The following is a 27,067-nucleotide window of genomic DNA, read 5'->3' on the forward strand; positions in this document are numbered from 1 at the left end:
AAAACATTGAGGGCCAGTTACACCCCCTAACTAACCCGGCATGGGGGAACGATCTGGAGAAGACTGCCCAGAGCATAGTGCGTTGGATAGGTTTTGTCGATGGTCTATACTCTAAAGGAGCGATGGGCCCAAGTATGTAAGACACTCACTCCAAAAGGACCTTCCCTGGTCCCATTCTCTCTCTCTCTCACTCACACCAGCCCTCCCCCCCCCCCCACTTTAATAGTGTGGGGCCCCCTCTCTCTCCTCTTTGATTGTGTGCTCGAGGGACAGATCAGGTGGAGGGAATGACCACAGACGGTTTTCTGGTTGCCTTGAGGTCTTTCTGTTCGACTGCCTTGTTTTATTTCTATCTTTGAGTTTCCTCCAGAGAGAGGGGTGACACAGGACGCTACTGTGTGCTTGTGTGTGTGCTTCATATGTAGCCCTCATCCTCCACATACAACACCCCATCTGCCAGTCACATTCTGTTAAAGGTCCCCAAAGCACACACATCCCTGGGTCGCTCGTCTTTTCAGTTCGCTGCAGCTAGCGACCAGAACGAGCTGCACAAACACTCAAACTAGACAGTTTTATCTCAATCTCTTCATTCAAAGACTCAATCATGGACACTCTTACTGACAGTTGTGGCTGCTTCGTGTGATGTAGTGTTGTCTCTACCTTCTTTCCCTTTGTGCTGTTGTCTGTGTCCAAAAACGTTTGTACCACGTTTTGTGCTGCTACCATGTTGTGTTGCTACCATGTTGTTGTCATGTTGTGTTGCTACCATGCTGTGTTGTCATGTGTTGATGCCTTGCTATGTTGTTGTCTTAGGTCTCTCTTTGTGTAGTGTTGTCTCTCTTGTCGTAATGTATGTTTTGTCCTATATTTCTATTAACTTTTTTTATTTTTAATCCCAGCCCCCGTCCCCGCAGGAGGCCATTTGCCTTTTGGTAGGTCTTCATTGTGAATAAGAGTTTGTTCTTAACTGACTTGTCTAATTAAATAAAGGTTCAATAAAATAATTAAATATAAATGTATGTGTGTGGTGTATGGTGTGTGAGTGTGGTGTGGTGGTGGTGTAGTGTTTGGTGTGTGTGTGTGGTGTGGTGTGTGGTGGTGTGGTGTGTGTGGGGTGGTGTGTGGTGTAGTGTGTGTGTGTGGTGTGGTGTGTGTGGTGTGGTGTGTGTGTGTGGTGTGTGTGGTGTGGTGTGTGGTGGTGTGGTGTGATGTGTGTTTGTGTGTGTGGCTAATGTTAGCTAGATGGCTAACGCTAATGTTAGCTAGGTGGCAAACGTTAATGTTAGCTTGGTGGCTAACGTTTGCTAGGCCAAGGGTTAGGGTTAGGGGTTAGGGTTAAAGTTCAAATCAAATCAAATCAAATTTTATTTGTCACATACACATGGTTAGCAGATGTTAATGCGAGTGTTGCGAAATGCTTGTGCTTCCAGTTCCGACAATGCAGTAATAACCAACAAGTAATCTAACTAACAATTCCAAAACTAATTTCTTATACACAGTGTAAGGGGATAAAGAATATGTACATAAAGATATGAATGAGTGATGGTGCAGAGCAGCATAGGCAAGATACAGTAGATGGTATCGAGTACAGTATATACATATGAGATGAGTATGTAAACAAAGTAGCATAGTTAAAGTGGCTAGTGATACATGTATTACATAAGGATGCAGTAGATGATAGAGTACAGTATATACGTATATATATGAGATGAATAATGTAGGGTATGTAAACATTATATTAGGTAGCATTGTTTAAAGTGGCTAGTGATATATTTTACATCCTTTCCCATCAATTCCCATTATTAAAGTGTCTGGAGTTGAGTCAGTGTGTTGGCAGCAGCCACTCAATGTTAGTGGTTGCTGTTTAACAGTCTGATGGCCTTGAGATAGAAGCTGTTTTTCAGTCTCTTGGTCCCAGCTTTGATGCACCTGTACTGACCTCGCCTTCTGGATGATAGCGGGGTGAACAGGCAGTGGCTCGGGTGGGTGTTGTCCTTGATGATCTTTTTGGCCTTCCGGTGACATCGGGTGGTGTAGGTGTTCTGGAGGGCAGGTAGTTTGCCCCCGGTGATGCATTGCGCAGACCTCACTACCATCTGGAGAGCCTTACGCTTGTGGGCAGAATGCTCTCAATTGTGCATCTGTAAAAGTTTGTGAGTGTTTTTGGTGACAAGACAAATTTATTCAGACCTCACTACCCTCTGGAGAGCCTTACGGTTGTGGGCGGAGCAGTTGCCGTACCAGGCGGTGATACAGCCCGCCAGGATGCTCTCGATTGTGCATCTGTAGAAGTTTGTGAGTGCTTTTGGTGACAAGCCGAATTTCTTCAGCCTCCTGAGGTTGAAGAGGCGCTGCTGCGCCTTCTTCACGATGCTGTCTGTGTGAGTGGACCAATTCAGTTTGTCTGTGATGTGTATGCCGAGGAACTTAAAACTTACTACCCTCTCCACTACTGTTCCATCGATGTGGAAAGGGGGGTGTTCCCTCTGCTGTTTCCTGAAGTCCACAATCATCTCCTTAGTTTTGTTGGCGTTGAGTGTGAGGTTATTGTCCTGACACCACACTCCGAGGGCCCTCACCTCCTTCCTGTAGGCCGTCTCGTCGTTGTTGGTAATCAAGCCTACCACTGTTGTTTTGTCCGCAAACTTGATGATTGAGTTGGATGCGTGCGTGGCCGCGCAGTCGTGGGTGAACAGGGAGTACAGGAGAGGGCTCAGAACGCACCCTTGTGGGGCCCCAGTGTTGAGGATCAGTGGGGTGGAGATGTTGTTGCCTACCCTCACCACCTGGGGGCGGCCCGTCAGGAAGTCCAGTACCCAGTTGCACAGGGCGGGGTCGAGACCCAGGGTCTCGAGCTTGATGACGAGCTTGGAGGGTACTATGGTGGTACTTGATGATTGAGTTGGATGCGAGTTGGACCCTCTCCACTACTGTTCCATCGATGTGGATAGGGGGGTGTTCCCTCTGCTGTTTCCTGAAGTCCACAATCATCTCCTTAGTTTTGTTGGCGTTGAGTGTGAGGTTATTGTCCTGACACCACACTCCGAGGGCCCTCACCTCCTTCCTGTAGGCCGTCTCGTCGTTGTTGGTAATCAAGCCTACCACTGTTGTGTTGTCCGCAAACTTGATGATTGAGTTGGATGCGTGCGTGGCCGCGCAGTCGTGGGTGAACAGGGAGTACAGGAGAGGGCTCAGAACGCACCCTTGTGGGGCCCCAGTGTTGAGGATCAGTGGGGTGGAGATGTTGTTGCCTACCCTCACCACCTGGGGGCGACCCGTCAGGAAGTCCAGTACCCAGTTGCACAGGGCGGGGTCGAGACCCAGGGTCTCGAGCTTGATGACGAGCTTGGAGGGTACTATGGTGTTAAATGCTGAGCTGTAGTCAATGAACAGCATTCTCACATAGGTATTCCTCTTGTCCAGATGGGTTAGGGCAGTGTGCAGTGTGGTTGAGATTAAGTCGTCTGTGGACCTATTTGGGCGGTAAGCAAATTGGAGTGGGTCTTCGGTGTCAGGTAGGGTGGAGGTGATATGGTCCTTGACTAGTCTCTCAAAGCACTTCATGATGACGGAAGTGAGTGCTACGGGGCGGTAGTCGTTTAGCTCAGTTACCTTTGCTTTCTTGGGAACAGGAACAATGGTGGCCCTCTTGAAGCATGTGGGAACAGCAGACTGGTATAGGGATTGATTGAATATGTCCGTAAACACACCAGCCAGCTGGTCTGCGCATGCTCTGAGGGCGAGGCTGGGGATTCCGTCTGGGCCTGCAGCCTTGCGAGGGTTAACACGTTTAAATGATTTACTCACCTCGGCTGCAGTGAAGGAGAGACCGCATGTTTTTGTTGCAGGCCGTGTCAGTGGCACTGTATTGTCCTCTAAGCGGGCAAAAAAGTTATTTAGTCTGCCTGGAAGCAAGAAATCCTGATCCGTGACTGGGCTGGATTTCTTCTTGTAGTCCGTGATTGACTGTAGACCCTGCCACATACCTCTTGTGTCTGAGCCGTTGAATTGAGATTCTACTTTGTCTCTATACTGACGCTTAGCTTGTTTGATAGCATTACGGAGGGAGTAGCTGCACTGTTTGTATTTGGTCAAATTACCAGTCACCTTGCCCATATTAAAAGCAGTGGTTCGTGCTTTCATTTTCACGCAAATGCTGCCATCAATCCACGGTTTCTGGTTAGGGAATGTTTTAATCGTTGGTATGGGAACGACATCTTCAACGCACGTTCTAATGAACTCGCACACCGAATCAGCGTATTCGTCAATGTTGTTGCCTGACGCAATACGAAACATGTCCCAGTCCACGTGATGGAAGCAGTCTTGGAGTGTGGAATCAGCTTGGTCGGACCAGCGTTGGACAGACCTCACGATGTGCCCGTCTCCGGAGTCTGACCAGAAGACCGCCGCGTTTCCCTCTTTTACAAAGTCGTTTTTTTGGGTCGCCGGCTGGGATCCATTCCATTGTCCTGGTTGAAAGGCAGAACACAGGATCCGCTTCGCGAAAGTCATATTCTTGGTCGTACTGATGGTGAGTTGACGCTGATCTTATATTCAGTAGCTCTTCTCGACTGTATGTAATGAAACCTAAGATGACCTGGGGTACTAATGTAAGAAATAACACGTAAAAAAACAAAAAACTGCATAGTTTCCTAGGAACGCAAAGCGAGGCGGCCATCTCTGTTGGCGCCGGAAGTAAGTAAGTTAGGGGAAGGGTTAGCTAACAAAGTAGCTAAAAAGTAGTAAGTAGTTGATAATTAGTTAAAATGCTAAAGTTGTCAGTGATGAGATTCGAACACACAACCTTTGAGTTGCTAGACGTTCAAATGTCAACCCATCCGTCCCAACCAATCACCCTCTTGTTTTTTGTTTTGCTTTTTTGCCTTAAGCAACCTTCTGTCTTATGTAACCATACCAAACCTAACATAATAATTTGAGTGTCCTGTATTTACATTTACTATGTTATGTCTAGTCTATGAGACCAGGCTGAAAGTTCTCCTTCTTCTCTCCCACCATAAAAAAAGTGTGTCTCCGTATCTCATGTTTGAAATCTGGTTTCCATTCCATTTCAGGAGCACTTGATTGAGTGTGAGAGGAGGAGGAATACTGATCTTATAATTAATTTAAGCCCGTTGGTTGTTTAGATATGTGAGCTGCAAACAAAGAGGATTGAGAGAGCGAGCACACTGGTGTCTCAGACAAACAGACAGACACGGGGCTGCTCTGTTGGAGATGGTGAAACACAGGCACTTTACAACCCACCAAGGCCCAGGATTATCTCTAGGACTGCATAATGAGAATCTGAGCTTGCTGTTCATTATACCTTCACAATGAAGACAGAATCACGGAAACTTGTGTTAGGTGTATTGCAGGATATTGTATCTGTATGTCTCTGGGTAAGAGTAGGTGATCATTACAAGTGTGTAGCCTGTCTGTGTTACATTACCTGGGTGGTGCATGGTGGTGATGATGGTGGTTGTGGTTATAGTGGTCTCCTCATCCACAGCACCAGATACTGCTGATGTCCCAATCTCTATCCCTTCACTGGCGTGGCTCATGTTGTGTTCTTCTGACTTCCATGCAACCTTCTCCACCAAAGTGGTCAAGGCTGGGGGAGTCATGGTGGATGCAGTGGGGACCTCAGTGTACCTATCACCCATAGGAGCAGCCAGGTTGGGGGTGTTTGAGAGGGGAGAGGGAGCGGAGGTGTGCATGACAGGAGTGGTCAGGGTATCCATGGCAACAGCTTCCTCCTCTGTCCTCCCTCCCCTGCCATTGGTCAACGCTACTCTCTGATTCACAGACACACGCCTCTCTGGAGTAACACTGCCCTTTGTTGCCAACGGTGACGTGGCTGTTGCCACAGTGGTAGTGGTTGAGGCAACATCGGAGAAAATTAGCGCGTCCTTGTGTGGCACCGTGTGAGTGGAGGAGGGGTCTCTGGCAAAGTGGGGACCTGAGGGTGGCATAGCGGGGTGGGTCTCCACACCCCCACTGTCCTCAAAGAAATGTCCCTGTCTTTGGAGGGACTCCTGTAAGAGGAAGCCCTTGTAGAGAGGGTGGTGGTTGGGGACATTCAGGGTCGGGGCGGTTGTCACCAGGGGGACCTCTCTGCCTGTGTCCCGTTTGGTGGGGTCCAGGCTGGGGCCACCACTCTCAGACTGTCCCTTCTGTGTGACGGACGTCCCATCCTCAGAATAGGAGCCTGGAACAACACACACAGAGCACATACATAACAGGTAAATTTTGTGTCACACAGGAAATATAATATCCCAAAACTGTTTCAAGCAGTGAAGTGTAGAGCTGTAACATGCTGTAGGTTTTGATAAGAGTCCCTTCTGAAAACACAGGGCAGTGAAGCCCAAAGAGATTATATTTGATTGCTTATTTCAATGGTTTCTACTCCTCCTCAACAATGAGTAAATATTAATTATATAGCTTCTTTAAGGATATGATGGCCTGTCAAATGTGGGAAATGAAATGGATCTCCCGCTCCACCTTATGCACCTTCAGATGTAATCTAGAGCACTCCAGGAGCCTGTCATCCTACAGCAGCCTACCAGGAGCCTGTCATCCTACAGCAGTCTTACCAGGAGCCTGTCATCCTACAGCAGCCTACCAGGAGCCTGTCATCCTACAGCAGCCTACCAGGAGCCTGTCATCCTACAGCAGCCTACCAGGAGCCTGTCATCCTACAGCAGTCTACCAGGAGCCTGTCATCCTACAGCAGCCTACCAGGAGCCTGTCATCCTACAGCAGCCTACCAGGAGCCTGTGATCCTACAGCAGTCTACCAGGAGCCTGTCATCCTACAGCAGTCTACCAGGAGCCTGTCATCCTACAGCAGCCTACCAGGAGCCTGTCATCCTACCAGGAGCCTGTCATCCTACAGCAGCCTACCAGGAGCCTGTCATCCTACAGCAGCCTACCAGGAGCCTGTCATCCTACAGCAGCCTACCAGGAGCCTGTCATCCTACAGCAGCATACCAGGAGCCTGTCATCCTACAGCAGCCTACCAGGAGCCTGTCATCCTACAGCAGCCTACCAGAGCCTGTCATCCTACAGCAGTCTACCAGGAGCCTGTCATCCTACAGCAGCCTACCAGGAGCCTGTCATCCTACAGCAGTCTACCAGGAGCCTGTCATCCTACAGCAGCCTACCAGGAGCCTGTCACCCTACAGCAGCCTACCAGGAGCCTGTCATCCTACAGCAGCCTACCAGGAGCCTGTCATCCTACAGCAGCCTACCAGGAGCCTGTCATCCTACAGCAGTCTACCAGGAGCCTGTCATCCTACAGCAGCCTACCAGGAGCCTGTCATCCTACAGCAGCCTTCCAGGAGCCTGTCATCCTACAGCAGCCTACCAGGAGCCTGTCATCCTACAGCAGCCTTCCAGGAGCCTGTCATTCTACAGCAGCCTTCCAGGAGCCTGTCATCCTACAGCAGCCTTCCAGGAGCCTGTCATCCTACAGCAGCCTACCAGCAGCCTGTCATCCTACAGCAGCCTACCAGGAGCCTGTCATCCCACAGCAGCCTTCCAGGAGCTAGTGGTAGTGGTCCTGCTGCTGGGTTGTTGCCCTCCTACGGCCTCCTCCACGTCTCCTGATGTACTGGCCTGTCTCCTGGTAGCGCCTCCATGCTCTGGACACTACGCTGACAGACACAGCAAACCTTCTTGCCACAGCTCGCATTGATGTGCCATCCTGGATGAGCTGCACTACCTGAGCTACTTGTGTGGGCTGTAGACTCCGTCTCATGCTACCACTAGAGTGAAAGCACCGCCAGCATTCAAAAGTGACCAAAACATCAGCCAGGAAGCATAGGAACTGAGAAGTGGTCTGTGGTCACCACCTGCAGAACCACTCCTTTATTGTGGGTGTCTTGCTAATTGCCTATAATTTCCACCTGTTGTCTATTCCATTTGCACAACAGCATGTGACATTTATTGTCAATCAGTGTTGCTTCCTAAGTGGACAGTTTGATTTCACAGAAGTGTGATTGACTTGGAGTTACATTGTGTTGTTTAAGTGTTCCCTTTATTTTTTTGAGCAGTGTATCGTTCAAAAGTTTAGGGTCACTTAGAAATTTCCTTGTCTTTGAAAGAAAAGCACATTTTTTGTCCATTAAAAAACATAAAATTGATCCGAAATACAGTGTAGACATTGTTAATGTTGTAAATTACTATTGTAGCTGGAAACGACAGATTTTTAAAGGAATATCTACATAGGCATACAAATCAAATCAAAGTTTATTTGTCACGTGCTCCGAATACAACAGACCTTACAGTGAAATGCTTACTGAAAGGCTCTAACCAACAGTGCAAAAAAGGTATTAGGTGAACAATAGGTAAGTAAAGAAATAAAAACAACAGTAAAAAGACAGTGAAAAATAACAGTAGTGAGGCTATATACAGTAGCGAGGCTATTACAGTAGCCAGGCTACATACAGGCACCAGTTAGTTGGGCTGATTGAGGTAGTATGTACATGTAGATATGGTTAAAGTGACTATAGATATATGATAAACAGAGAGTAGCAGTAGAGTAAAAGAGAGGTTGGTGGGTGGTGGGAAACAATGCAGATAGCCTGGTTAGCCAATGTGCAGGGGCACTGTTTTGTCGGGCCAATTGAGGTAGTATGTACATGAATGAATAGTTAAAGTGTCTATGCATATATGATAAACAGAGAGTAGCAGCAGCGTAAAGGAGGGGTTGAGTGGGGGCACACAATGTAAATTGTCCGGGTAGCCATTTGATTACCTGTTGGCTTAGGGGTAAAAACTGTTGAGAAGCCTTTTTGTCCTAGACTTGGCACTCAGGTACCGCTTGCCATGCGATAGTAGAGAGAACAGTCTATGACTGGGGTAGCTGGGGTCTTGGAGAATTTTTAGGGCCTTCCTCTGACACCGCCTAGTGTAGAGGTCCTGCATGGCAGGCAGCTCAGGCTCAGTGATGTACTGGGCAGTACGCACTACCCTCTGTAGTGTGTTGCGGTCGTAGGCCTGAGCAATTGATGTGATGTAACCAGTCAGGATGCTCTCGATGTTGCAGCTGTAGACCCTTTTGAGGATCTGAGGACCCATGCCAAATCTTTTTAGTTTCCTGAGGGGGAATAGGCTTTGTCGTGCCCTCTTCACGACTGTCCTGGTGTGTTTGGACCATGATAGTTTGTTGGTGATGTGGACAACAAGGAACTTGAAGCTCTCAACCTGCTCCACTACAGCCCTGTTGATGAGAATGGGGGCGTGCTCAGTCCTCCTTTTCCTGTTGTCCACAATCATCTCCTTAGTCTTGGTTACGTTGAGGGAGAGGTTGTTATTCTGGCACCACCCAGCCAGGTCTCTGACCTCCTCCCTATAGGCTGTCTCATCATTGTCAGTGATCAGGCCTACCACTGTTGTGTCATCTGCAAACGTAATGATGGTGTTGGAGTCATGCCTGGCCATGCAGTCGTGGGTGAACAGGGAGTACAGGAGGGGACTGAGCACGCACCCCTGCGGGGCTCCTCCAAGGGAGGTGTTTAGTCCCAGGATCCTTAGCTTAGAGGGTACTATGGTGTTGAACGCTAAGCTGTAGTCAATGAATAGCATTCTCACATAGGTGTTCCTTTTGTCCAGGAGGGAAAAGCAAGTGTGGAGTGCAATAGAGGTTGCATCATCTGTGCGTCTGCTTGGGTGGTATGTAAATTGGAGTGGGTCTAGGGTTTCTTGGATAATGGTGTTGATGTGAGCCATTACCAGCCTTTCAAAGCATTTCATGGCTATGGACGTGAGGACTACGGGTCTGTAGTCATTTAGGCAGGTTGCCTTCGTGTTCTTGGGCATAGGGACTATGGTCCTCTGCTTGTACAGAGGCCCATTATCAGCAACTGTCACTCCTGTGTTCCAATGGCATGTTGTGTTAGTTAATCTGAGTTTATCATTTTAAAAGGCTTATTGATCATAAGAAAACCCTTTTGCAATTATGTTAGCACGGCTGAAAACTGTTGTCTGATTAAAGAAGCAATACAACTGGCCTTCTTTAGGCTAGTTGAGTCTCTTGAGCATCAGCATTTGTGGGTTTGATTACAGGGGGTTGCCTCTTCACTGCTGACGTTGAGACTGGTGTTTTGCAGGTACCATTTAATGAAGATGCCAGTTGAGGCGTCTGTTTCTCAGACTAGACACTCTAATGTACTTTTCCTCTTGCTCAGTTGTGCACCGGGACCTCCCACTCCTCTTTCTATTCTGGTTAGAGCCAGTTCGCACTGTTCTGTGAGGTCTGGGCTCAAGGCTTCAAAACATGGAAGCAAAACCCCTTCTTGTGGAAGCATGGTCAATTCAGTAGATTGCATGTTATATTGAAACTACATTACACGTACACAAGGGTACACACACACACACACACACTGCAAGTTGGCTAAGTTGGTTTCTTTTTCATCTAAGTAGCCTGGGTCTCCCTGTGGTTAGTGCCTGGGTGAGGATCTTAAAGCTCTCGCACTTGAATCAACACTAGTACACAGTGTGCCATAAATCAACTGGATGGAACAAGTCTAGGGAACAGAACCGAAAACCGGAAAATAACTAAATTTTTCCGGCAACAGAATCAGAACCGGGAATGAAAGTGATATCTACTGTTCTGGAACAGAACTGTTATTTTAAAAGCATGAGAACCAGTTAATAACATTCTTTTACGTTCTGATTATTTTTGTTCCAGTCCCTCAAAAAAACATGAGAAAGCTCCTATGCAAAGCCCTCCCTCTGTCGATCAGAAACGTCTTCCAGTGTTTTCCTTCTAGCTGAAAATATTTGCTAGTCTCTCTCTCTCTCTCTCTCTCTCTCTCTCTCTCTCTCTCTCTCTCTCTCTCTCTCTCTCTCTCTCTCTCTCTCTCTCTCCCTCCCTCTCCCTCTCCCTCTCTCCCAACCCACAAAATTCCAGTCGCACCATACACTCATCTTTCTATCACGTCTGTAAACGACTCACTAAGCTGTAGCTTGCCCGCTCCATAGCAAGCTTCTCTAGTCGCACTGCGTGATTTGTGAAGTAATTTAATGTTGAGCTAATTGTTTAAAAAAAAAACATGATTTCAGAGGTTTAGAAAGGAACAGAAAGGAAAGATATAAACCAATACTTTTTTATCGCCTCTGTTAAGAAGAAACTATTGGAACATAATTTTGGTAGCGACCCTTGGATCAGGCAGTGGTTTCTCTCTCCTGAACAGCGCAGTTCTCCTCCTTAACATCTACCCCGTCCCCCACAGTCACACACACACTTATTGTGAGGAGCATCTTGACCAATGACATTCATATTATGGAGGACATATTAAAAGTGGACTAGAGATATAAAACTAGTAAGGATGAAGAGGAAAAGGGAAAACTCTGACTGTGTCTCAAATGTAATGTCTTTGATTTGTTGTCCTACTTGCTAGATTGTTTCGCCCACTTAAGTATAACACACACAGGGCCTGATAATGAATCTATTGAGATGGCAACACTCTGGCCATATGCTGCTAGCAGACTAATTACGTGGGCAGCGAAATCAAGAGAGACACTGTGCTTTAGCCCAGTTTTCCTTTACATTACACAGACCAAGCTTTCCACACAGCGCAGAGCTACAGACAGCATTCAATACAGGGCACATGACTCACACAAGCACAACAGGGGTGTACTGCAGTTTAGCGACGTGATATTTCAAATAAATGTTTATACGTATTTCAAAATAGCAGAAATTTCCCTCCAACCTTATTCTGTAAAAATATGATAAGCAGCTTTTCTTTGAAGCACATAGAATATATTTGACATCTTACACAATTTATCACATACAACAAAAGGTAATTTACAGCAGCTGCACGAGACACTGCTTCAACATGCAAACAGGAAGTGAGAAGAGAATGATGGGACGCTTCCAAGACTTGAGCAAATCAATCAAGTGGTGTGTGAAAAAAATATCAGATGTCAAAATAGTGTGTTCTGCATGGCAACATGCACAATAAGCCAGTTTGATTTGATTTCTCCCAATCTTTGGAGTTCCCTTGTCCTGTCTGAACAGACTCTGCTTCCCTCCCTCAGAATTTGAGGAGTAGGTAGATAATACCGTATGAACAATCAATTACACAGTTCTCTGCCAGGACAGTAGCATGTCTGAAATGTAATATTGACTTCACAAAAGTCAGACAATATAGGGCTGGGTGATAGCTCATATTGATTGGTTATGGTAGAACACTTCCTAATAGGGGAGAATAGAGGCTGAGGCCAGAAACACATTCACAAAGAGCCCATTTCCCCTCTTGTCCTGTAAAACCATATCCTTTACACTTACCCAATCACACCCAGCTAGGCACCTTTGGAAAAGGTCATTCTCTCATCTCCCTAATGACCAGGGACAAAGCCCAAGCCAGTTAGATCAATGCAAGGACACCTGCAATCAGTGGAGCTGTACTGATCTGTGGATCTGAGAGGAGAGCACTGATGAACTCTGCTGAGGTGAACTGAGCCTGCTACTTTACCCAGGAGGAGGAGGAGAGGGAGCAGAGAGCAACACAGGACCAGTACCAGATATCTGTCTCCCTTGTAACAAAGTGCAACACAGTCTTGGACAAGGACATGTGCCTTTCTTACAAGTCCTGCTTGCAGCCTTGTTTTAATGTTTCTATCTCAAATCATCAAATCAGTTTTATGGTCGCATACACAGTTTTGCAGATGTTATTGCAGGTGCATGGTTTTGTTTCCAGCTCTAACAATGCAGCAATATTCTTTGCTTCCTTCTGGTGTTCCGAGTAGGGAGCCAGTGAAGGATGGTGGTGAGAGGACGACACAGGGAAACAAGGTATGACTATTGATTGAGGTTCAACCCATGTATTTATGTATTTTTTCACCTTTATTTAACCGAGTAAGCTAGTTGAGAACAAGTTCTCATTTGCAACTGCGACCTGGCCAAGATAAAGCAGTTCGACACATGCAACAACACAGAGTTACACATGGAATGAACAAAACATACAGTCAATAATACAGTAGATAGAAAAGAAAACAAAGTCTACATACAGTGAGTGCAAATAAGGTCAAATAAGGGAGTTAAGGCAATAAAAAGGCCATGGTGGCGAAGTAATTACAATATGGCAATTAAACACTGGAATGGTACATGTGCCAAAGATGGATGTGGAAGTAGAGATACCGTGGTGCAAAAGGAGCAAAAATAAATAAATACAGTATGGGAATGAGGTAGATAGATGGGCTGTATGCAGATGGGCTATGAACAGATGCAGTGATCTGTGAGCTGCTCTGACACGTGGTTCTTAAAGCTAGTGAGGGAGATGGAAATCTCCAGCTTCAGTGATTTTTGCAGTTCGTTCCAGTCAGTCGCAGCAGAGAACTGGAAGGAAAGGCGACCAAATGAGGAATTGGTTTTGGGGGTGACCAGTGAGATATACTTGCTGGAGCGCGTGCTACGGGTGGGTGCTGCTATGGTGACCAGTGAGCTGAGATAAGGCGATCAGCGATCAGCGATCAGTTGAAAAGCATGAATTTAGTTTTACTGGCGTTTAAGAACAGAAGGAGTGTTGTATAGCAATGAAGCGAATTCATTGTTATATACAGAGAAAAGTGTCGGCTCGAGAATTGAACCCTGTGGCACCCCCATAGAGATGGCCAGAGGTCCGGACAACAGGCCCTCCGATTTGACACACTGAGTTCTATCAGAGAAGTAGTTGGTGACCAGGCGAGGCAGTCAATTGAGAAACCAAGGCTGTTGAGTCTGCCGATAAGAATGTGGTGATTGACAGAGTCAAAAGCCTTGGCCAGGTCGATGAATACAGCTGCACAGTAATGTCTCTTATCGATGGCGGTTATGATATCGTCAAGGACCTTGAGCGTGGCTGAGATGCACCCATGACCAGCTCGGAAACCAGATTGCATAGCGGAGAAGGTACGATGTGATTCAAAATGGTCGGTGATCTGTTTGTTAACTTGGCTTTCGAAGACCTTAGAGATGCAGGGTAAGATAGATATAGGTCTGTAGCAGTTTGGGTCTAGAGGGTCTCCCCCTTTGAAGAGGGGGATGACTGCCGCAGCTTTCCAATCTTTGGGAATCTCAGACGATACAAAAGAGAGGTTGAACAGGCTAGTAATAGGGGCTGCAACAATTTCGGCAGATAATTTAAGAAAGAGCGAGTCCAGATTGTCTAGCCCGGCTGATTTGTAGGGGTCCAGATTTTGCAGCTCTTTCAGAACATCAGCTATCTGGATATGGGTGAAGGAGAAATGGTGGGGGCTTGGGCGGGTTGCTGTGGAGGGTGCCGGGCAGTTGACCGGGGTAGGGGTAGCCAGGTGGAAAGCATGGCCAGCCGTAGAGAAATGCTTATTGAAATTCTCAATTATAGTGGATTTGTCGGTTGTAACAGTGTTCCCTAGCCTCAGAGCAGTGGGCAGCTGGGAAGAGGTGTTCTTATTCTCCATGGACTTTACAGTCTCCCAGAACTTTTTTGAGTTTGTACTGCAGGATGCAAATTTCTGTTTAAAAAAGCTAGCCTTTGCTTTCCTAACTGCCTGTGTATATTGGTTCCTAACTTCCCTGAAAAGTTGCATATCGCAGGGGCTATTCGATGCTAATGCAGAACGCCACAGGATGTTTTTGTGCTGGTCAAGGGCAGACAGGTCTGGAGTGAACCAAGGGCTATATCTATTCCTGGTTCTACATTTTTTGAATGGGGCATGCCTATTTAAGATGGTGAGGAAGGCACTTTTAAAGAATAACCAGGCATCCTCTACTGTCGGGATGAGGTGAATGTCGTTCCAGGATACCCCGGCCAGGTCGATTAGAAAGGCCTGCTCGCAGAAGTGTTTTAGGGAGCGTTTGACAGTGATGAGGGGTGGTTGTTTGCTCGCAGACCCATTACAGATGCAGGCAATGAGGCAGTGATCGCTGAGATCTTGGTTGAAAACAGCAGAGGTGTATTTGGAGGATGAGTTAGTTAGGATGATATCTATGAGGGTGCCCGTGTTTACGGATTTGGGGTTATATCTGGTAGGTTCATTGATAAATTGTGTGAGATTGAGGGCATCAAGCTTAGATTGTAGGATGGCCAGGGTGTTAAGCATGTCCCAGTTTAGGTCACCTAGCAACACGAGCACAGAAGATAGATGGGGGAAATCACATATGGTGTCCAGGGCCCAGCTGGGGACAGAGGGTGGTCTATAGCAAGCGGCAACGGTGAGAGACTTGTTTCTGGAAAGGTTGATTTTTAAAAGTAGAAGCTCAAATTGTTTGGGTAAAGACCTGGATAGTAAGACAGAACTCTGCAGGTTTTCTTTGCAGTAAATTGCAACACCGCCCCCTTTGGCAGTTCTCTCTTGTCGGAAAATGTTATTGTTAGGAATGGAAATGTCAAGGTTTTTGTTGGTCTTCCTAAGCCAGGATTCAGACAAGGCTAGGACATCCGGATTGGTGGAGTGTGCTAGGGCAGTGAATAAAACAAACTTAGGGAGGAGGCTTCTAATGTTAACATGCATGAAACCAAGGCTTTTACGGTTGCAGAAGTCAACAAATGAGAGAGCTTGGGGGGTGGGAGTGGAAGTAGACACTGCAGGGCCTGGATTAACTTCTACATCACCGGAGGAACAGAGGAGGAGTAGGATAGGGGTACGGCTAAAGCCTAACTGAACTGGACACCTAGTACGTTCAGAACAGAGAGTAAAAGGAGCAGATTTCTGGGCACGGTAGAATATATTCAAGACATAATGTACAGACAAAGGTATAGTAGGATGTGAATACAGTGGGGGTAAACCTGTGCATATAGTGAAAATGAAAGAGATATTGTCTCTAGAAATAGCATTTAAACCAGGTGATGTCACTGCGTGTGTGGGGCTGGAACTAAATTGTTAGCCGAGGCGTGTTGAGCAGTGCTAGAGGCTCTACAGTGAAATAAAACAATAGTTACAAACCAGTACAGCAATCGACATGGCATGGCGACGTTAGGGAAAGGCATGCGTAGCCGGGTGATCATACAAGTCCAGTGCGTGGCTTCAGGCAGCTAGCGGCATGGGGCTAGCAGGCTAACAGAAAGGCCTTAGAGGGATGACGCAACGGAGGAAAGTCTGTTGTGGCCCCCTCGTTCAGTTACATCAGCGGACGGATCAGCAGGGCTCCGTGTGGTAAACCAGGCCAATTGGCAAAATATGTATAGTGGCCGAAGAAATATGTCCGAAGGGCCTCTTAAGCCAGCAGTCCAATGTGCTTAAAATAGCTAGCAGCCCGCAAATTAGCGGCTGTGCATTCAGGGGTTGTTAGCTGCTATAATTCCAGGTGGAAAAAAATATACAAAAATATATAATAAAAATGTTGGGTTTTTTATAAGCGGTTCAGAGCTTGCAGTAGGAATCCGGAGATATCGAGAAGAGTACGTATATTTCCAGATTGGATAGATGTAAACTATACTGAAACATCTATATCAGGAAGAATGTGCCACAAAATATAATCCTATTGACTGAGAAGACCGGCACAGTAATGTGATGTAAATCAGCGAAGGCATCAAATTGAGCACTTGTGGCAGCCAGTTCTCTATATTATAAAGTGGACACATTGGTCAAATGCTTCCTCTTCAACAAGTGGTCTTCTCTAGAGTTTCTGCCACCCTATCCTTTTTCCTTAAAATGTGTAAGACTGATTTGCTCAGCTTGGTTTGAAGTTGGAAAGTTGAGCAATTGCTTTTCTTTCCAGGTGTGCAGACAGAGCAGAGATACCACTGGTGCATGACAAGACAGATTACTGTTCTGGATGACCAGACCATCACACCACAACTGGAGAGGCTTGAACAAATAGGCTCTGAAACATCTGCGATCGCTATGGCAGTAAAGTAATAATGCAGTGTAAAATCCTCTCAGATTCAGATTACCAGTATACTGTACACTAAGAAAATACTGCAGAGAAAGACAAATATGTTATGTCCAAAAACCAAAAACGAAGACATTAAAGCAACCTGTTCTAGAAATATCAAACATTTCCACTCCTCAAAAAAAACAGGTGCTTTAATATCATGCTAACACCCTCCTGCAATACTGAAAATGTTTTTCTGCTATCAGCTCCTTCTCTAATTGAAATCCTGCAGTTTTATGCCAATTCCTAAATCGTCTTCCAGGAAATGTTATTTTTCTTCTACTAGATAGGCCTGTCTAGTGTACGTCTTTGTTTGGTTTGCTGCAAACATTCACCCCTGAGCTGCAGATTAGCGATGTTGGTTCTTTGTCAAGCTGCACAAAGCCAGGGCAATTAAAGGCTCTTCTCTCCCTTAACAAGCTCTAATCCAGACATGCTTTCATTTCATTTTATTTCATTTCTCTCGCTGGCTGGCTGTGCCAAAGCACTGAGAGAGACAGAATGGGCCTGCTAGGCTAGCTCTCAAAGTGTAGCAATCATCTGGGAGTATTCAGAGACTAAACTCTGCTCTGTCACTTCTACATCCAGTCAGGCATACGAACATGCACAGTCAATTGTCTGCCTGCCACTGGAGCTCAAAACTTCCCTCGGGAGTTTGGCGATTGGTGATTCCTCAGTCTATCCCAGTGTTTCCCAACCCTGATTACCCCCCACAGTACACATTTGTATTATAACCCTGGACAAGCACACCTGATTCAACTTGCATATTAATCATCAAGCACTCGATGAGTTGAATGAGGTTTGTTTGTCCCCGGTACTGCTGCTCATTCCATTCACCAGCTCCGGAGATCTATGTCACCGGCCTTCTAGGCGTCACTGAACTGGATCATTACCACCAACCCCGGACTGTCTTGTCTCATTACGCACACCTGGTTCCTATTCCCCCTGATTAGTATGTGTATATACTATGTGTCCTCTGTTCCCCATTGTCCTTGTTGATTATTGTTCCATGTACGTTGGTCTTGTGAGTAGCTGGGCTCTGCTGTATCGGTTAGTTTGCACTTGTTATTACTGGTCTCGTCCCGTGTAGTGTTATTACTGGTCTCGTCCCGTGTAGTGTTATTACGGCTCTTGTCCCGTGTTTATTAGAGATTTACACCTCACACTTTCTTTGGGTTACAGCCCTGTTGTGTGCGTGTGCGTGCGAGAGTGTGTGTGTGGGGGGATTCTTCCCCGTCATTTATTACGTTTATAACGTACTCTTTTGTGTACAGAAATAAAATCTCTCTCTTATCATTAAACATGACACACCTATTGATTCAAGGGTTTTTATTTTATTTTCTACATTGTAGAATAATAGTGAAGACATCAGAACTATGAAATATCACAAGGCATCATGTCACTAAAAAAAGTGTTCATCAAATAAAAATTTATTTTATGAGATTCTTCAAAGTAGCCACCCTTGACATATTTGCACTCTCTTGGCATTTTATCAACCAGTTTCACCTGGAATGTTTTTCCTACAGTCTTGAAGGAGTTCCCAAATATGCTGAGCCCTTGTTGGCTGCATTTTCCTACACTCTGCGGTCCAACCCATCTCAATTGGGTTGAGGTCAGATGATTATGGAGACCAGGTCATCCGATGCAGCACTCATCACTCTCCTTCTTGGTCAAATAGCCCTTATACAGCCTGGAGGTGTGTTGGGTCATTGTCCTGTTGAGTAACAAATGATAGGCGATTGGCGCCACTAAGCGCAAACAAGATGGTATGGCATATTGCTGCCGAATGCTGTGGTAGCCATGCAGGTTAAGGGTGCATCGGATTCTAAATAAATCAGTGTTACCAGCAAAGCATCCCCACACCATCACACCTCCATGCTTCACTGTGGAAACCACACATGCGGAGATTACCCATTCACCTACTCTGCGTCTCACAAAGACATGGCGGTTGGAACCAAAAATCTCAGATTTGGACTCATCAGACCAAAGGATAGATTTCCACCGGTCTAATGTCCATTGCTCGTGTTTCTTGGCCCAAGCAAGTCTCTTCTTATTGGTGTCCTTTAGTGGTTTCTTTGCAGCAATTCAACAATGAAGGCCTGATTCACACAATCTCCTCTGAACAGTTGATGTTGAGATGTGTCTGTTACTTGAACTCTGTGAAGCATTTATTTGTGCTGCAATTTCTGAAGCTGGTAACGCTAATGAACTTATCCTCTTCAGTAAAGGCAACTCTGGGTCTTCCTTTCCTGTTGAGGTCCTCGCGAGAGCTAGTTTCATCATAGCGCTTGATGGTTTTTGTGACTGCACTTAAAATGTTCCTGATTGACAGGACCTTCATATCTTAAAGTAATGGACTGTCGTTTCTCTTTGCTTATTTGAGCTGTTCTTGCCATAATATGGACTTGGTCTTTTACCAAATAGGGCTATTTTCTGTATACCACCCCTACCTTGTCACAACACAACTGATTGGCTCAAACGCATTATGGAAGGAAATGCCACATATTAACTTTTAACAAGGCACACCTGTTAATTGAAATGCATTCCAGGTGACTACCTCATGAAGCTGGTGGAGAGAATGCCAAGAGTATGCAAATCTGTCATCAAGGCGAAGGGTGGATACTTTGAAGAATCTCATATTTTCATTTCTTTAACACTTTTTTAGTTACCACATGATTACCTCATGTGTAATTTCATAGTTTTGATGTCATCACTGTTATTCTACAATGTAGAAAATAGTCAAAAGGAAGAAAATCCCTTGAATGAGTAGATGTGTCCAAACTTTTGACTGGTTCTGTATATATACTACCGTTCAAAAGTTTGGGGTCACTTAGAAATGTCCTTGTTTTTGAAAGAAAAGCTCATTTTTGTGTCCATTAAAATAACATCAAGTTGATCAGAAATAGTGTACACAGGGGGCCTCCCGGGTGGCGCAGTGGTCTAGGGCACTGCATTGCAGAGCTAGCTGTGCCACCAGAGACTCTGGGATAGCGCCAAGGCTCTGTCGCACCCGGCCGCGACTGCGAGGTCCGTGAGGCGACCTAGCGTCGTCCGGGTTAGGGAGGGTTTGGCTGGTAGGGATATCCTTGTCTCATCTCTCACTAGTGACTCCTGTGGCGGGCCGGGCGCAGTGCACGCTAACCAGGTCGCCAGGTACACAGTGTTTCCTCCGACACATTGATGCAGCTGCCTTACGGGTTGGATGCGCACTGTGTTAAGAAGCAGTGCGGCTTGGTTGGGTTGTGTTTCAGAGGACGCATGGCTTTCGACCTTCGTCTCTCCCGAGCTGGGGAGTTGTAGCGATGAGACAAGATAGTATCTAATAACAATTGGATACCACGAAAAGGGGGTAAAAAATATTTTTTTAAATAAATAAATATAAAAAAAATATTGTAGACAATGTTAATGTTGTAAGCTTGCAGCTTCATGAAATAATACCCGCAAAACACCAGTCTCAACGTCAGCAGTGAAGAGGAGACTCCGGGATGCTGGCCTTCTAGGCAGAGTTCCTCTGTCCAGTGTCCGTGTTCTTTTGCCCATCTTAATCTTTACTTTTTATTGGCCAGTCTGAAATATTGCTTTTTCTTTGCAACTCTGCCTAGAAGGCCAGCATCCCGGAGTTGCCTCTTTACTGTTGACGTTTAGACTGGTGTTTTGCAGATACTATTTAATGAAGCTGCCAGTTGAGGACTTGTGAGGCGTCTGTTTCTCAAACTAGACACTAATGTCCTTGTCCTATTGCTCAGTTGTGCACTGTGGCCTCCCACTCCTCTTTCTATTCTGGTTAGATCGAGTTTGCGCTGTTCTGTGAAGGGAGTAGTACACAGCGTTGTACGAGATCGTCTGTTTCTTGGCAATTTCTCACATGGAATAGCCTTCATTTCTCTGAACAAGAATAGACAGATGAGTTTCAGAAGAAGGTTCTTTGTTTCTGGCCATTTTGAGCCTGAAATTGAACCCACAAATGCTGGTGCTCAAGATACTCAAATAGTTTAATAAAGAAGGCCAGTTGTATTGCTTCTTTAATCAGCAGTTTTTAGTTTTCAGCTGTGCTAACATAATTGAAAAAGGTTTTCTAATGATCATTTAGCCTTTTAAAATTATAAACTTGGATTAGCTAACTCAATGTGCCATTGGAACACAGGAGTGATGGTTGCTGGTAATGGGCCTCTGCACGCCTATGTAGATTCCATTTAAAAAAACTGCTGTTTCCAGCTACAATAGTAATTTACAACATTAACAGTGTCAACACTGTATTTCTGATCAATTTGATGTATTTTAAAATGTACAAAAACAAGGACATTTCTAAGTGACCCCAAACTTTTGAACGGTAGTGTATATGCTGTACATATATAATATATATATATACACATACATACACATATATATATAATTATATATGTAATTTAAACAATTATAGCCACCTGATCAATTAATGTCTGATTCAAAGTCAATGCTGATTAGCTGGTGTTGAAAACCATAGAAGTGGTCCAAACCATTATGTGGTCAATTAGGCAATTAGCTCAGATGGGATTTTGTGGCTCATAAAAACCACTTAGTCCGTCACTGCAGTCACCCTGATGCCAATGGCTTGACAGGCTGGTTCAGGAAACATGGCCGTGGAGTAGAGTGATTCATCCATCCATGGCTGGAATCAGAGTGGAGTTATGGCAAGGCAATGTCAGCAGTGTCTCAGTGCAGATACAAACAGACTCTCACACACACACAGACATGCACACACACACACACATGCACACAAACAGGCATGCACACAAACAGGCATGCACACAAACAGGCATGCACACACACACAAACACGGGGTGCTTTACTCTCAAAACCCAGATGAGGGACCACAGGTAAAAATGAGCTTGGTAGCCAAATCTGCTGATGAACCTGTTTGTGTGGAGCTGAAAGAAAGCCAAGCAGCCAACAGATGGAGAGTGTCAGTGTAGGAACAGAATGATTTAGTGTAACAACACCATAATGCAGCTGTCTGTCAACACAGCTCCACGTATCCCCCACATCACACTACAAAGGCCCCTCTCGCTAAACACACAACACAGCCAACTACAGAACTGGTAATAAAGACAGATGTGCCAAAGGTTTCTTTGGGGGGTAGGGAGGGTAGGGACCTTGGGTAGGAGAGCCCTGTGGTACTGGAACAGGGTTGGAGAGCCCTGCTGTAGAGACTGAGATACTTATGTTCCTATTTATAAAGTTGGACAGACAAGTTCATTGAACCTGTAAGACGTTTCTTGACAAGATACTCTAGTTGAGCCCCTAAGCAAATCACTACATAAGCCACCAGCCCGGAGGCTGACTGTCACAGTCACCCAACTTCACTATTCATATTGCCATCAGATTCAGTCTCACCATTCTGAAGCCCTGTCCATCAGGTGCACTGCAGTGGGATATCTGGAGCCAGTAGCAGATGCACCTGTCCTAACCCCTTTATTGTAATATAAGCTTTTGCACCTGTCTGTCTGTATCTGTACTGTCTCTACACCTGTATCTGTCTTTCTCTCTGTCTGTCCCCATCAAACACAGGTTTCACCATCTTAACCCATATAACACACTGAGGCATTCAGCAATGACAGACTTTCTGAAATCAAGCGGGTGGCAAGGGTGGAAAGAAAGCAGAAGAGGATAGAAGGGGGACAGTGAGATGGAGAGTGGCAGAGAGATGGAGGGAGGAGGGTGGGTATCATGAAGCAGAGGAGAGTGAAAGAGGAGAGGAAAGGATAGCAAGAATAAGCAGAGGGTAATGAAGGAGGGAGAGGTGGAGAGAAATAATGATGTAAAGGGAAAGAAAGAGGGGCATATTTATTAAGGATAGAGATCGAAAGATAGGGTGGGAATTCAAAGATAGCTCACTAGACTAGGTTCTGCTTCCATTAAAAAGGGAACCCTGAGCCATAGAGGAGCCTGAGAGAGACGGAGGGAGTCTGAGATACAAATGAGCTGCCGACAGGCTGCAATGTAATTAGATGGTGGAGTATGGGGGCAGAGCAGTGTATGGAGACACGGTGGGACCAGGGACCCATCAGTGGCTGGCAGTGTTAGGGAAGATCAAGCACCCTGCTGCTCCTGCTTACCACTGCTGCTGCTGGCTCTCTCTCTGCCCCCTGATGGATCACCTGTCAGACCGCCACTCTACACACTACCCACAGACAGGATCACACCCTAACCAGACACATCACCACCATGCAGCTTGTGGTGACATTAATAAAAATTATAAAACATTATAATCGTGGAATTAAGTTTTAGCATCTTGCAACAAAAATAAACTGTGGAAATTAACATAGAATAACATCTAGATTGGTTAAACAGGTTGCACGTCAGTAGAGTACGCATCAATTTCTCACATTTCAAGACATAAAACACGCAGGATAAGCAGTAAATAAATTTGCCAGAATAGCGTAAACAGTAATAACGTTGTTCTCTGTGTGGAGCTGCTTCAAAACTCTACTCTGGGACTGGTGTAAGGGTGTTCCACATGGCTGCCTGGCTTCAGTGTACTGACAGTTTACTGCTTTCAGACACAGCAAGATAAGCCTAGAGATGGGCCTCTCTATTCCAATAGGGTGAGAGAGTTCTCAGATCACAGCAGAGAGGAGAAAGGAGTGAGGGAGAGAAGGGAAAGAGAGAGAGCAGAGAGTGTGGACGAGAGGAGGCATGGTGAGAGGGGAACATTAGAATAAGGGAAGTGAAATGAAGACAGAGATGTGGTTTTAATGAGTTACAATCTGTCAGTCTAAATCTCCTTAAACACAGTTAACATGGCCTTAACTTACCCTGTAGCTGGCGCTCTATACTAGCTCTACTGACGTCTGTAACATATGCTCCTTACACATAACAGGTGTAGGATCTTACATTTGACTAGTTTCTCACGGCAGGAAAATAATCCTGCAGCAACAGGAAATGTGAATTATAGTATGGATTATAATGAACATTTTTGTAAGGGTTGATAGAATTGTTGTCAGGGCAAGTAAAGTCTGACATTTTAAAGTGGAAATTAACAACTTTATTTGCCTTTTTTAACACAACAAGTTTGCATTTCCTGTCCTGGAACAACAGAGTGATCAAATTAAGATCCTACATATTAATGATTCCTGTGATATTTCCAATCTGTTAACCACCCCTCAGTGTGCAAAATTGCTAAGAAAATGAGGGCCTAGCGTGTCACAATCTATTTCACCTTTGACCATGGCTCAGTAAACACAGCATAGAGGGACCTACTGAGATGTGGTGCTAGTAGACGTTCAGGTCCTGCGAGCAGGTGTGAAAACGTGTGTGTGTGTGTGTGTGTGTGTTCAGTGGTGTGGAATAGAGGAGACATCAGCATCAAGGATCTGTCTGGCACAGGGGACAGACCTAGACAAAACACTGTGGCTAGGAGTGACCGATGAACTAGACATGGTGTCTGTCCACGGTGAGAGCACTCAACAGGAAAATAGGCAATCAGGTCTCTTGTGTTATTTCTTGTGGTTTGTCTTACTTGCCTGAGTGCAGGTTTTCTCTTGATTTCCCAAGTGCAAGTTGTAATCACAGCAGTGTGGGAGGAAAGTTGACTTAAGGGATAAAACATTAGATAAACAAACAAACATTGCAGTCTGTCTGTCTGTCTGTGCGCTATATCCTATGGGGGTTTTCACGATTAGAAAAGTTTGAATTGGAGCTGAATAAAAAGGGAAATATTTCATACTGAGAATGATTAAAAATTCCACCACCAAAGTTCTCTGCATATTAGCATAAAGAGCCGAATGAGATTCAATGGACAAGGACAGAGGGAGGGAAGGCACAGAACTCACAAAGCCCCGAGCTACAGACAGGTCTGCAGAGCAGAACACTCTCAGGCTGACCCTGAATGCACTCAGCAGTTTTGCATTAACGTGGGCTATGTACAATACTAGATACCACAACATGTTTTCATTATATATGTTCTATATTTCAATATTTATTCACAGTTCAAACAGAAAGTTCAAACGTCAGAAAGTCATCATATACATTATGAATCATGGCTTATGTTAAATTATGAATCCTGTATGGTAAATAAGATATTGCAACTAGAGACACAGGTCAACTCAATTTAATTGTATTTCACCACTGGGTCATATTGAAAGAGATAATTCAGATTAGTTTAATGTGTATTCTCTCTCTCTCTCTCTCTCTCTCTCTCTCTCTCTCTCTCTCTCTCTCTCTCTCTCTCTCTCTCTCTCTCTCTCTCTCTCTCTCTCTCTCTCTCTCTCTCTCTCTCTCTCTCTCTCTCTCTCTCTCTCTCATATTGTAGCATAATAGTGGAGAGCAAAAAAAGTGTTAAACAAATCAAAATGTATTTTATATTTGAGATTCTTTAAAGAAGCCACCCTTTGTCTTGATGACAGCACACTTTTGGCATTCTCTCAACCAGCTTCACCTGGAATGCTTTTCCAACAGTCTTGAAGGAGTTCCCACATATGCTGAGTACTTGTTGGCTGCTTTTCCTTCACTCTGCGGTCCATCATTGGGTTGAGGTCGGGTGACTGTGGAGGCTAGGTCATCCAAATGGCATTTACACAGCCTGGAGGTGTGTTGGGTCATTGTCCTGTTGAATAACAAATTATGCAAACTATGCGTCTCACAGACACGGCGGTTGGAACCAAAAATCTCAAATTTGGACTCATCAGATCAAAGGACAGATTTCCACTGGTCTAATGCCCATTGCTGGTGTTTCTTGGCCCAAGCAAGTCTCTTTTTATTATTGGTGTCCTTTAGTAGTGGTTTCTTTCAGCAACTCCACCATAAAGGCCTGATTCACGCAGTCTCCTCTGAGCAGTTGATTTTGAGATGTGTCTGTTACTTGAACTCTGTGAAGCATTTATTTGGGCTGCAATTTCTGAGGCTGGTATCTCTAATGTACTTATCCTCTGCAGCAGAGGTATCACCCTTTCCTGTGGTGGTCCTCATGAGAGACAGTTTCATCATAGCACTTGATGTTTTTTTGCGTTCTTTTAATTTGACGCAATGACTGACTTTCATGTCTTAAAGTAATGATGGACTGTCGTTTCTCTTTGCTTATTTGAGCTGTTTTTGCCATAATATGGACTTGGTCTTTTACCAAATACGGCTACAGTATCTTCTGTATACCACCCTTACCTTGTCACAACACAACTGATTGGTTCAAATTGTCACGCCTTGGTCTTAGTATTTTGTGTTTTAGTTAATTAGTTGGTCAGGCCAGGGTGTGACATGGGTTTATTGTTTGTTGTATTTAGTGGGGTTTTTTAGTTATTGGGATTGTAGCTGATTAGGGGTGTGTGTTTCATAGGCTTGGCTGCCTGAGGCGGTTCTCAATCAGAGTCAGGTGATTCTCGTTGTCTCTGATTGGGAACCGTATTTAGGTAGCCTGGGTTTCGCTTTGTATTTCGTGGGTGATTGTTCCTGTCTCTGTATTAGTTTCACCAGTCAGGCTGTAATAGGTTTCACGTTCCGTTTTGTTGTTTTGTATTTATTCGTTATTTCATGTATAGTTTCGTTATTTTTTTCCACTAATAAACATGACTAACAAACACGCTGCATTTCGGTCTGACTCTCTTTCGACAAACGAAGAACGTCGTTACACAAATACATTAAGAAGGAAAGAAATTCCACAAATGTACTTTTAACAAGGCACACCTGTTAATTGAAACGTCATCCAGGTGACTATCTCATGAAGCTGGTTGAGAGAATGCCAAGAGTGTGCAAAGCTCTCATCAAGGCAAAGGGTCGCGACTTTGAAGAATCTCAAATTTAAAATATATTTTGATTTGTTTCACACTGTTTTGGTTACTACATGATCCCATATGTGTTATTTCATAGTTTTGATGTCTTCACTATTATTCTACAACTTAGAAAATAGTCAAAATAAAGAAAAGGCCTTGAATGAGTACGTGTTTCCAAAATTTTGGCTGCAACTGGATTGGCGCCCAAAATCTGGGTTGGCACCCCCCCTTGGGTTGTGCCATGGCGGTGATCTTCGTGGGCTATACTCGGCATTGTCTCAGGATGGTAAGTTGGTGGTTGAAGATATCGCTCTAATGGTGTGGGGGCTGGGCTTCGGCAAAGTGGGTGGGGTTATATCCTTCCTTTTTGGCCCTGTCCGGGGGTAACATCGGATGGGGCCACAGTGTCTCCTGGCCCCTCCTGTCTCAGCCTCCAGTATTTATGCTGCAGCAGTTTATGTGTCGGGGGCTTGGGTCAGTCTGTTATA

At 45.2% G+C, this 27,067-nt stretch overlaps 1 protein-coding gene across 1 annotated transcript in view; it reads right to left on the reverse strand.

Annotated features, from left to right (window-relative positions):
- LOC135553426 (seizure protein 6 homolog) overlaps window positions 1–27,067 on the reverse strand; it is a 156,623-nt gene that overhangs the window by 68,331 nt on the left and 61,225 nt on the right. Inside the window, exon 2 of the mRNA XM_064985548.1 lies at window positions 5,447–6,205. Coding sequence (XP_064841620.1) covers window positions 5,447–6,205 — 759 coding nt within the window. The remainder of the gene's footprint in view (window positions 1–5,446; window positions 6,206–27,067) is intronic.

This window comes from Oncorhynchus masou, chromosome 13 (genome assembly GCF_036934945.1).
Source record: "Oncorhynchus masou masou isolate Uvic2021 chromosome 13, UVic_Omas_1.1, whole genome shotgun sequence".
NCBI lineage: Eukaryota > Metazoa > Chordata > Actinopteri > Salmoniformes > Salmonidae > Oncorhynchus > Oncorhynchus masou.